Source organism: Hordeum vulgare, chromosome 4H, assembly GCF_904849725.1.
Source record: "Hordeum vulgare subsp. vulgare chromosome 4H, MorexV3_pseudomolecules_assembly, whole genome shotgun sequence".
Taxonomy (NCBI): Eukaryota; Viridiplantae; Streptophyta; class Magnoliopsida; order Poales; family Poaceae; genus Hordeum; species Hordeum vulgare.
In genome coordinates this window covers 528,589,574-528,602,659 of record NC_058521.1, presented here as the reverse complement: position 1 = coordinate 528,602,659, position 13,086 = coordinate 528,589,574, and the positions used below count along the sequence as shown (strand labels likewise).

Here is a 13,086-nt window from a genome sequence, read left to right as displayed (position 1 = left end):
TTGTCTATCTCTTCCGCAGGGAGCTCCTGCCAGGGTAGTGACTTGGTAGGATACGCCAGCATTATCCTTGCCAAAGTGTGGAAGACTAATTGAAAGTTTTGTAGATTCATGAATCAGGATCACTGTATGATTTTCAATTTTCTTATTCATATCTTAATTGGTGCATCCTTAGGCAGTCGCACGTCTGGCTGAGCAATCCAGTAAACTACTTTATCACCCAGGAAGATAAACCAATTGTTCAGAACTGTTGCCAAAATTGCATTTACACTCATTCACTCAGTTTACCTCTGTTCTGTACAACTTTAAGACGAGGATTTTTTTCATAAATCAAAAGAATAAAGAAAGCACAACCTAGCGGGCTAATGGACAAACTGTACAGATTAACAGCTAAATACAACCCCCAAACAAATGAATGAAATCACTACATGACTACAAGAACTAACACATCAGGATATACATTTTACAGGTAACGGTGAAGAAACTACTCCAGAGTAAAGAGCCTTAAGTACAGAAATGAACTTCAAAAGAGTTTCCTCAGAAAACCACTTCATTTTCCATGTATGTACTGTGTAATTTTCATCTGCTTGCTTCTTCTGCGAATTTCCAGTGCTGCTGTGAAATCTTCCTTCGTTTATGTGTTTGTGCAAAATTAATGTCAAGCATTCCTTGTCACGCTGATCCACGACCTAAATATAGGAAATGCAGTAGGAAAATTTAGAAATGTCAACAAAATGATATCAACTACTCGTATTTCAATATGATGAAGCAATATATTTAGCTCGTATTAAATCACGGCTCGGTAAAATAAGAGAGGATTGCCCTTTAGAAATACAGAGTAAGTACGATAAGGTGATAAGTACTCTGTACAATAAAAATACAAGTTTACAGACCAGGGTCAAACCTGTGTGCGAGAATACACAGAGACACGCTTATGCATATTCCACAATAGACAAGAATAAAACAAATATCCCCCTTTTATGAAAGGGAACTGCTCCCTCCGTTCCTAAATATAAGACCTTTTAGAGATTCTAATATTGACAACATACGGAACAAAATGAGTGAATGTACACTACAAAGTACGTCTATACACGTGTGTATGTATGGAACCTCAAACACATACGGAGCAAAATGAGAGAATATACACTATAAAATACGTCTATATACATCCATATGTAGTCTCTATTAGAAACTCTAAAAGGTTTTATATTTAGGAAGGGGGGGTACCTCAGAGCAAACTATTTTATGAAAATGATATCTCTCAATGCAAAGTAACCTAGATAGATTGGAAATCTTAGAAGTCAAACACAACTTACCACTTCCTTAATACTGTTGATAGAACAGCACTCGTCAAGAGAAAAATATGGAGGATGTGAATCATCAGGAAAGCAACCAAACTGATGTAGGTTCTCAATGCACACACATATTGATCCTTCAGTAACAACAAGGGATCTAATAACCAAGGATTCCTCTGCAAAACAGAAATGGACATTAATTCAGCAATTTCTAAGTAAAAGAACTAAAAAGGTAACAATACAGAAAGGATTTAGGCAATACTCGTGTCTTCCTGTTCTAAATCTTCTGGTTTACTAATTGAATTATTACATCAGAGGCAGATGCAAATAAAATAATTCATCAGCGGTACATGTATGAGGCTCACAGCATGCCACCATATGCCATGTCATGCCAGATGTGGCATCGTCAATATTTGGTGATGATGCATGCCTGCCACTATCAAATCGTTTACACAGGATTTAATTAAATGGGCCCGATTAAAGCCAGAAGGAATCTATGCAAGCGGGTGCTGAAATAGAAAAAATGGGTAAACATCTAACAAAATGTTCATGTAAAGAATTGGGGATGGATAATGAAAATTACCTTGCAAACATCTAATCATGAAGAATTAAACAAGGTAGCCTTATACGTTTCTTAAAGATCAAATTACATGACCACCCAGCAGACATACTATATACTACTCCCTCCGTCACATAATATAAGAGCGTTTTTTACACTGGTGTAACACTCTTATATTATGGGACGGAGCCACGGAGGGAGTAGTATCTACCTTGCAAACTAACGTAACATATGCATATGCCAAAGTCCACAAGTAATCATCATGACTTCAGCTCAATGGCAACATGTTTCGTGATGGGCTTTAGTCCTTGATCAATTAACCCCCAGCTCTCACCATAGGACTAAGTGCACTGTACTCGAACTAGAGATGATGCTACAGAACAAAGTTAACACTTCGATGTTGAATCTTTGACACTGAGCAAGAAATTGTGTGCATTCTGAGCAAAATATCACAAAGATTTTATTGCACACGATAAAGCTTATGGGCTCATTGCTCTAGTTATCATATGTCCAAACGAGATTTTGGAGAGTAAGCATAAAGCCATAAACAATATTCATTTAGAAAACAAAATATCAGATGATAAAAACAATAATGTTTTCTTTCACAAGGATAAGATGTGTATCGATCCTACTCTGCTTTGTCAGGCCTCAAGGGAGAAAGCAAAGACTCGCCCAAGCAGGTAAGATTATAAGAATTCATAAAGTGAAGAAAGTTCTAATCAAAATCACATAGATAAATAGGGGTTATATTTCAGCACCCAAATAACAGTACCTTCCGCATCATTCTTCCAGAACATCAACATGGAGTAGAGAAATATTCCCATCTTCAAACTTGCACATAGACATTTCTCGAGCAATTTAACTTGGATCTTCTCCCAACTGCCATTTAAATTACAAGACAAAGTACAATCAAAAAATGAAATAGAAGGCACAATAAACACACATAAAATCCATTCTTTGTTTATCTAAGAGAGAAGGCCTTTGCTCACAGAGAAAACATAAAGCTAAATAGACAAACCTTTGCAAAGATACCCCACTAGTTAACTGTGGAAAGCTGAACAGATTCAAGAGCCAAAGTACATCTTGCGCTTCCTTGGAGGTACGTGTCAAGAATAGATGAGCTGTATGATCTGCCATGTGTACCCTGCAATATGACAAAACAAAAGTAAGACTCAGATAAGCCAAAAAAACATCACTGATGATTGATATGCTAATTGACCTTAGTGCTTGTAGACCCAGACCAGTCAAAACTTTTTCCAGATCTTCAAGCCTATAGCACCCCAAAACTCTTGGCATAATTTCTGTAAATTAATCGGTATGTAAGAATTATTAATACAGTTTTATAGAATAGAAACATGAGAAGATAAATTTCCATACAACAATAAAAATGTGAAAATCCAGTTGCAATAGTCTTATAACTGTCTAATAGAGACAAAAAAAAAACAAGAGAAAGTCTTTTGAAGAAAAGAAAACAATGGGTAGAAAACTAACCTTGTTCATCTTGCTCCATATCAACTAGCAGAACATACAATTTATTTTGGGAACTTCTCAACAAGGCTACTTCTCTACAGTAAGTAACAATATGCTAGTCAGGTACAGTACACAAAAATAATAATGCATGCAGATAGGCTTGCAGAACTGCTGTTAAGTTTAACAGAAGTTAAGATGGCATTTACTGGACATGTTTGAGGATTAAATGCTACAAGAAAGTACTTCGAACTAAAAAACCCAACTAAATGTCCTATTCAAAGAGCTGTTATTGCTAACTACTCATTGTGCATTTAAGTACTTTGAGGTCTGAATCATGAGATATATTACTGGACATTTACGCATTTCATGCTCTATGCAAATGCCATCAACATCGGTAAAGACGGTGGTGGAGACAAGGATTCAGGTGCCCATGTCTTGGATTCAGTTTTGATAGAGGTTTGGCCAAAAAAAAGTTGGTTTGTAGAACCCCCATACTGCACAAGGCCCCAACAATCTTTCATCATTTGCCTACGGGTACAAATCATGGACTCCTACACACCGTCTCAGGTGGGTGTCTGACATGTCAAATTGTTACTTACTCCCTCCGTCCCATAATATAAGATCATTTTTCAAGCATGTTAGCTTGAGAAAGGATCTTATATTGTGGGACGGAGGGAGTACTTGATTAAAGTAACGAAAATTAAGAAGAACCAACACATACAGCCCTCCGTTCCATAATATAAGATCGTTTTTCAAGCATGTTAGCTTGAGAAAGGATCTTATATTGTGGGACGGAGGGAGTACTTGATTAAAGTAACGAAAATTAAGAAGAACCAACACATACAGCCCTGCATGTGTTGCATGACCATGGTGTTTTGATATTTTGAATACATTCATCATCAATTAGAAAAATCTTGAGCTTCAGTTTTCTCTAAGTGAGCACATGAATAAAAAAATGTAACAGATATAGTTATGATTTTAAATATAATTGCATTCACTCCTCCAAAGCACTAATGGTCAGCAATTACCTCATTAACAGGTTAAGGCAGTTCTATTCTGCTAATTTTATCCGGTCAGTGCATATTTTGTTGCGCTGCATGGTTTTTAGTTTAAAAACAAACTATAACAGCATAGGCAAATAAGTAACCATATTAGTCTGATATGCTGCAGCTAGTCCTTAATTTGCGAACTTACAGAAAAAGAAGTAATCCATATTTGTACTGATAATCTTTGGTTCTACAAAATATACTTCGATAGTCCGCGACTCGTTTGTTCAGATTCAACAGCTGTTCATCATCAGTCTCTAGTCTCTACACATGTCATTCATATAATATAGGTAAAACAACGCTAACCTTTGAACTAAATCGCTTCCATCTTGAAATATGTATCCACAACGAGCTCCTTGTTCACATATTTCGGACTCTTCAACATTAGCAACTTCCACATTGAAGAAATCCTCTATAAGCTTGTACTTATCCCTATCAGTGTTGCAAGTAACTGTATTGGCACCAATCGACAAGTTATTCTTGTGCAAGATACTTGAATTGTGTTTTTCTGAGCTTTGATCCTTGCAAAGAGTACTTCCACTTAAGTCGTAGCTCAGATGACCATTTGCACCCACTGAAACCCCCTCATCCAACTTATCTTTATTAGCCTCCGGAAATTCTAGTTTAGTGCCATTACGGTTCTTAAAAATAGGAAATACCTTCCTCTTAACCTTTTGCCTGCCATTTTGTCTAACCAGATGGCCACCTGAATCTTGACCTAGATGTCCATTCCTCTGGTTCCTGTCATCTGGCTCCTTAATATCAAACCCTATGCCATCTGTAAATGTTGGGTCATCTTTTGCCGAACAGTCAGACAATCTTTCCTCTTGTGAGAAAAACTCCATCCCATCCATTTCCTCGTGATCAATATCTGCGTAAGGAAATGAAGCAATCTGACCGTTAAGGGCTAGTTCCCTTTTTGTCTGAATTGCTACGCAATCATCTTCCGAATTGCACGAACATAAATCACCTGAAGAGTCATCACTGCAGCTGCTACCACTACCAAGAGAACCAACACATTGGAAATCTCCTGAACTCTGCAAAAATTCTTCCTCCAGAAAAAGTCTGCGGCGTAGGAGGTCTTCCTTGTATTGTGGGGGTGACTGTGGACTAGGGTATGCAAAGGATGGACTTGGTTCTGTCAGCTTACTTGTTGCATTAGAGGGTGTTCCGTTTGTATGCAAAAAAATTGCACCACCTTCCACATCGGCAAAAGAATCTGGATGTGAAGTGCCCACAAATTCTAGCGGAGGAAGCTGTAGGGCAGAATTCAAGTGTACCCTTACATGAGTTTGGTCAGTATTCACTTCGTTCAAGGATACTGCAGTGAAGCCATTAGTGCCATTGCATGCATCATCTGTGGAAGACAATTTAGACTCCAAAAGGTTTGAGCTGCTCCCATCTTCTGATTTCTTTGCCAGGTCCGTGACACTCTCAGAGCTCTCTATGTTCATTTTTTCTCTTCTGTTTTGTTTGTTCTGACTTCCATTTCTGTTAGTGAAATCAACGTAAAGGTTGTCACCATCTGCGTTCTCTGTATTTTCATCCATCCACTCCTTAAATTCACGCAGCCAGTCAGTCGATCTTTCTTTCTTCATCAACTCTGCTGTACTTATCAAAGAAGTAATTTTTACGTCATTATCAGCAACGGCAACTTCATCCTTCTTAGAACTAGCACTATCACGGGGGCTGGACTGCTGGTCCACACCTTCATCACAAGGACTTCTCTCTTCCTCCAGAATACAGGCAAGTCGGGAAATCTTTTTCTACAGTAAATATAAGTGCAAAGCAGGGTATCATTAAAATAGTCATACACGGTCACATTCAGTCGCGTTCAGGATACACGTGCAGGATGCCCAACTTTTGCCAAATTATTTCAATTCTGCTAAGATATATTGATGGTTTTATAGTGCATTTATAGATGTCATATATGGCAGCACCTAGGCTGAACAAGGCAAAAAGGAATCCTGACAATATAGGGAAGTAATGCTCCAGCATCACACATGAAAATAATGTACTCCATCCGTTCCTAAATATAAGTCTTTTTAGAGATTCCACTAGAGACTACATACGGAGCAAAATGGATGAATCTACATTCTAAAGTATGTCTATATACATCCGTATGCAGTCCGCTAGTGAAATTAATAAAAAAGACTTATATTTAGGAATGGAGGGAGTATACCCAAGGGGGAAATGAAGCCTAATACCAATTCACTAAGCAACATGCATTGACTTACCTATCCTCCAGAGAATAATAAAACCGAAAGTGTTAACTGAGGAAACTTACAATTTGTGTGACATGCTGATATATAATATTCCATCCATTCACAAATATAAGATGTTTTGGATATTTCAATATGGACTACATACAGACTGAAATGAGTGAACAAACACACTAAAATGTGTCTATATACATCCGATTCAGAAAAAAATTAGAACAACTTATATTTGTAAACGGAGGGAGTAGATTAGACTATTAGCAGCCGGTAAAAGAGGTACATACCATCATAGAATTTGAAGTGTATTCATCCTCATGATCATCTTTTGCAGGAAAATAAAATCCATAGCCAGCAGGTTGTTTTTGCCTGCTTCCAAACAATACTTGCTTTTCCCAGTATTCTTGTGTGTTCATACCTTTATCATCTAACTTTAGCTGAGGCAGAAAAATCACGGAACAGAGTATTCATGTTACTCCAATACTATGGAAGAGACTTATTACAAACAAGACTATGGACAACCAAAATGGTTTAACATGCTTGAGCTAAAGCACTTACATTTTCTGAATTATGGAAAAAACTAAAAACACGTGCTCGATACCAACGAGCACAGCAGATTGGGTTGCCTTCCAACCATAGGTTCTGTAGCAAAGACAAGCTGCCAAGAATTTCCAACTCTGAGAAGTTTGATATGATGTTGTAAGACAGATCAAGGCCCACAAGCGACTTGAGATTTTCAATCCCATGTATAGTAGTTAAAGCATTATTTCTAAGTACTAGTTTACCAATCCGACTGAAAACCTGCACAAGGGTAACATGTAATCAAACAACAAAAGTAATTTCAAGAAGCTTGTTTACTGTTTTAAACTGAATTATGAAGGAAGTTAAACCTCGCTCAAGGATGATATAGATCGCAAATGATTAAATCCAAGGTCCAGATTCCGCAACTTTGTACATTTCCGCAGATTATCCACCTTTGCAAACCGGTTCCGACTAAGATCAAGGGTTTCAACAGCAGGTAACAATTGCAATGACTCGTCCATGAGTACAAGATCATTAGAAGCACACGAGACATACAAAAGCCGAATCCATACAGGAGAATCCTTGATATCCATCACTCTACTCACAAATATATGCCTAAGAGCATCCTGCGGTAATACAAAATTTAACTGTTATGAATCTGATAACATCACAACATTTCGTACGAGTGTTGGAAACGAAGCATAAATTGCAATAACTGCTCGAAGGATACAAAGATATATGCATCACTTTTTGCTGCTAGCTGAGCTTTTGGTTGCATGACATGATATGAATAGAGAGAAGATGTAGCACACCCGATCAACCTGCGGACACCAAATCAGGAACCAATACCAAAGTTCTCCAGCTACAACCCTCAATTATAACTCTGCCATCCATCGGCCAAAAAAGAACATTATTTAAAACAGAATAACAGATACCAGATGACATGTCATGATTGGCAATGCAAGCACATGGGAGTAGGGTAAATCTGGTGTACTTATAATCACGTGGTCCATGGGCCAGCAAAAGAACTATGTTTAAAATAGAATAGCAGATGCCACATTAAATCCTTATTAGTTCCAGATATCACTGTCAATCCACCAAACATCCAAGGTTCTAGCTCAAAGGGAACGATAATTTCCATAAGAGTTTCCGTCAGAATTTGGAAAACAAAGTACATGAGTTTCCGTCAGAATTTGGAAAACAAAGTACATGAGTCATGAGATGCATAAAACAACATTTCCAGCTGCATACAAGTACAGACATGACAATCTATCAGGAATCCACATGGCTGTGCATCTTTCTAATCTCACGGATTGACAAAGTATATCAGGGGATAAATGCATCATGTGCGGAAGACATGACTATTACTCTATTGGAATAGCGTTATGGTGATGTTGATCATGTGCTACAACAATTGCATTACAGCAGCATTGCAAGATTCCACAGTTGGTCTACTTAAGACAAAACAAATGACGCAGACTAAATTGGTAAATTTGCATCGAAGTTGCAAGAGCAATACTCAATGCCAAAGTTGGTCTGCTTCAGACAAAACAAATGACGCAGAGTAAATTGGTAAATTGGCATCGAAGTTGCAAGAGCAATACTCAATGAAACCTAAATAAAACCAACAAGATACCAATAAATCCCACCAGAAAGACTGGAAACATCAGTAAACATAGAAGTTCCACACTAGAAAGGCATCTTAACACTACGAGAACAGCAGATCACCAACAAAATTGTCAGGGAGCTGCTGAGTATATAGAACTTAATTAATGCATGCACCGGACCAGATTGGATCCTAGGAACATGGGGTATTAAATATGGACCATACCAAACTACTGCAGCAAGTGGGCTGAAACTAAACTCCCCTTTGCTAGCTGCGGAATGAACCAAACAGCGAACGATAATCATGATTCACAGCTCAGCTTAGTTCATAGACTCGTACTAGTTTAATAGGGGGCGTAATTAGCTGAATTGTCACCAGCAACAAATTACGTTAGCTGTATGGCCAGAATTACGGGCAAACATGAGAGAATCGCACCGTGGAGTTGTGGCAGACGAGCCTCTCTAGCGTGTGGCGGAGGTCGAGCAGCCCCCTGGCGGCGGAGGTGGAGAGGTCGCAGCCCCGCAACTCGAGCACGCGAAGGCGCGCAAACGGCAGGAGCGATAGCGGCGCCGGGTCGCGCCCTGGGCCCGCGGCGACGACCTTGAGCGACGTGAGGAGGCGGAGGATCCGGCGGAGCTGCTCGAGCGCACGGTGGTCGCCGAGGTCGGCGACGTAGGCGCGGAGGTAGTCGACGGGCGCCCCCGCGCCGACGGCCTCCAGCTCGCGCAGCGCCTCGAGGCGGGAGGCGACGTAGTGGAGGCCGACGGGGTGGAGGCGCAGGGTGAAGGAGCCGTCGAGCAGCTCGCCCGCGTGGCTGGCCACGAAGCGGACGAGCAGGTCGAGGTAGCGGTCGCCGGTGACCGGCGGCGAGGCCCCGGCGCGGGGGGTCGCCATTGGGATCCGGCTAGGGTTCGGTGGCGGGCCGCATCGGCGGAGGACGGGGTGGGGTGGGGGAGAAGGGACGGCGGGAGGGCGAGCGGGACGGCGGGGGAGAGGAAACGGACACGGCCGCGGCTGGCTGGCTGCTATGATTGAGGGACACGCACGCACGCGGGTGGGGGAGGGAACGGAAGGCGACGGGGCGCAGCAAATGCGCAGTGCGACGCAACTGCAAATTTTATCGCCGGTTTCGCTTTGGTTTCGGCAGATTCCATTTTTTTCTTTGAGAAGGCCCTGTTTGTTTAAGCGACTAGACTGGAAACTGACGGGATCGCCTGGCCTGGGTACTCCACTGTGGGAGCTGTCGTGCTGCCTGCCGCGTGACTCTCCATGTTCCTTCACCGTGCGTTGGTGTATGTCCAACGATTTGTGTTAGTCTATAAGATAAGCATGGTGGTTATATTCTGTCTACGGACTAAATGAAAACAGCCAACAATGACACGTCAATTATGTCTACAACTAAATCGCCAATTTTCCACGGCAGACACCTTCAATAAAAGGCTACACACTCAGACGGCTAGAAAGAAAATACACACTCGCCGGGAGTCGTCGAGTCAAGATTGTGAAGGCACGAACAATTAATTATGGATGAGTGATTCAATTAATGTCGAGAAATAAAAACAAGGATAATGCCTTCTACATATAGAGGATGGATGCGAGATTACATATTTTCATCATGGAGATAAAGTATGTTTCGATTATCATCTTGATGCTACATCTTCTTGTAGTTGCTTCATCCCGATGCCCTCCAAAGATAGATGATGTAATCTATGATTGGTACCCCTCGCGATCGTGCATTGACTAGGCCAAAATCATCTTTTGTTCATACTGTATTAGTAGTCCTTCACCTACCGGTCCCTCGCTTGTTAACAAAGGGTAGAAAGTGATGCCATGAGCGACGGCCGTTAATCGCTAATATGGAATGACATGTGGGAGCACTAGCACATCATATATATCGCCACACCATTGGAGCAAAAGCTCGTCACTACATCGCCACAACAAGGTCACACACAATGTGGAGTGCCATTGCTCGAACCACCTCTGATGGAGGAAAGCCCTGCCATCCCTGTGGCAAGGGAGAAAAAACCTTGGGCGTTGGGACTAACTGGGTTGGCAAACATACACCATCCATGTATGACCCGACCATGGTAGTTCCTATGGTGGCATGCTCACGAGGCATCTTAGCCTCATGTAAACTTATTGGTTTGGATACATACAAGCATGTCCTTAGTTCCCGCTTATTATATGTCATATCATCATGTAAATTACTACATGACAAACTTTACTATGTTTCTAATAAGGTTTGACTTCTCCCACCACGTAAATTCAGTTAGGTAATGGACATGTTGTATAATGGGTTAGCGTTGATGTCGTCTTGCGATCATCATGTGACATCATGATATATACACATTAGACTTTTTTCAACGATGATGACAAAATTTAGGTCGTATCTGATAGTAGATAAGATTGGCTTATATGGTTTCTCCTACATGATAGGATGCAATAAGTTGTCATTGGTATCATCCTTGCATTTTTTTCACGTCGCATCATCAGGTAGCGTCATAACCTACAAATGGCAAACTTCACCAATGATGACAAATTTTAGGTCATCTCCAATAGCAGAGAAGGCTGACTTCTTTCGAGTCTCCTCCGCCGTCTAGAGGAGACAAAAAAAATTGTTTGTGCGATGAGTTGATCTTCACGTCATATCTTGTAGTTTTCTAGGAATCATGTGACTTTGTAACCTATTTACATGGGGGGCTTTTACAAGAATCATGATAAACTATGGATCACGTTCAATGGTAAAGAAAGTGACTTATTGTCAACCTCCCACATCATATGGAGAAGGTAATAAAACATTGGTGTATAATGAGTTGTTTGTTGATCATCTTTTGCAGCTAATACCATGACGATATGTCACGGTCACTTAATTAGAGTAGTTTCACTTATTGCCTCTAGTTCTCACATTTGTGACAGCGATTTTTGTTGTGGTTTCATCACGGCATATGTCCTCGTGTAAGGACTTAGGTGTAAGGCCATCGCAACTAGGTGGTGGCTTGAGAGGGATTGGTCGGAATCGAGAGACGCGAGTTTACCCAGGTTTGGCCCCTCTGATGGAGGTAAAAGCCTATGTCCTGCTTGTTTTTCATTGATGAAGATGATGGTTTCGATTACAAGGGTGCGGAATTGCTACCTCTAATCTCGAGAATGTCTAATTTGTCTGACTCTAATGATTTTTACATGTCCCTCTTGGGGCGCCTTACCCCTCCTTATGTAGGTGGAAGGGGTAGGTTTACATGTAGAGTCCTACTAAAAGTAGGACTAGGACTAGTCTCTCTTGAATCCTAATCCGGGTCTTGTTTCCTTTGTGAGGGAGTTCGTACTTTCCTTGGGCCTTCTCTATGAGCCGGCCCTCCCATGAGCCGCCTTCTAGGCCGTTGGGTCTTGTAGTTTGTCTTACTCGCATGTCGGATCATATACGAGCCGCCTGCTAGGTCACTAATGAGTCGCCAAACTCGACCGGGTCACCAATGAATCGACAAGTCCCAGCCAGGTCATACTTCAAGCCGGTTATACCGCGGGGTATATCCCCGATAATTTTACTCCATTTTAAAATCTTGCCACATATTACATTTTAACAATGACATAGTAGTGCAACACAACTGTAATTGTATTGCATTTCGCTTTCATTTCGACAGATTTATTATCCTTCAAGAAGTTCATGATTGTTTAAGCTATAATAGACTAGGAACTAACATGATTGCAGGTGTGCACCACACGGAGTTGTCGTGTTGCCTGCCACGTGACTTTGCATGTTCCTTCCCCTTGCGCTGGAGTATGTTCGAAGATTTGTGTTAGTCTAGAAAAGAATGATTATATCACCTATCTACTGACTAAATGGAAATAGCCAACAATGACACGTCAATCATATCTGCAACTAAATCGCCAATTTTCCATGGTAAACACCTTCAACAAAAGGCTACACACTCGACATCTAAAAAAAGACTACACACTTGTCGGGAGTCATTGAGCCAAGATTGTGAAGGCCCGTACAATTAACCATGGATGACTACTCCAATCAAGGCATTCCTTTATGGGAGACGATAAATCTGAGTAGTTTATCAGCGGGAACTCCCGAGAAGCGTTTGTCCGGATTGAGCCCTATATCGTAAGCCCGTAGATTATCGAAGGTTTGCCGGAGGTTGTCCACCAGCTGGATGACATGTTTGGTCTTGATGACCACGTCGTCCATGTATGCACCGATTGTTTTGCTGATTTGATTTTCTAGGCATGTCTGAATCATGCGCTGGTATGTAGCGCCTGCGTTTTTTAACCCGAAGAGCATTGTGTTGAAGTAGAATGGTCCGTCGAGGGTGATGAAGGTGGTTGCGGCTTGGTTGGATTCCTTCATTTTTATTTGATGGTATCCGGAGTA

General features: G+C 41.0%; 1 protein-coding gene across 1 annotated transcript; it reads right to left on the bottom strand.

Moving 5' to 3' along the window:
• Positions 1-226: 226 nt before the first annotated feature.
• LOC123449283 lies at positions 227-9,748 on the bottom strand. Its single transcript, XM_045126437.1, has 11 exons — positions 9,147-9,748; positions 7,474-7,731; positions 7,142-7,384; positions 6,871-7,020; positions 4,674-6,133; positions 3,343-3,416; positions 3,071-3,152; positions 2,870-2,995; positions 2,624-2,730; positions 1,314-1,468; positions 227-686 (listed from the first exon to the last, which is right to left on the bottom strand). The coding sequence occupies exons 1-11, from the start codon at positions 9,603-9,605 to the stop codon at positions 447-449; spliced, it is 3,354 nt and encodes a 1,117-aa protein (XP_044982372.1). The 5' UTR covers positions 9,606-9,748; the 3' UTR covers positions 227-446.
• Between the last annotated feature and the right edge of the window lie 3,338 nt (positions 9,749-13,086).

Coding starts and splice junctions, on each gene's coding strand:
- LOC123449283 (XM_045126437.1), bottom strand. CDS start 9,605: ATGGCGACCCCCCGCGCCGGGGCCTCGCCGCCGGTCACCGGCGACCGC. Junction 6,134..6,870: donor ACACTTCAAATTCTATGATG/GTATGTACCTCT, acceptor TATTTACTGTAG/AAAAAGATTTCCCGACTTGC. Junction 1,469..2,623: donor CTGGAAGAATGATGCGGAAG/GTACTGTTATTT, acceptor TCTGTTTTGCAG/AGGAATCCTTGGTTATTAGA.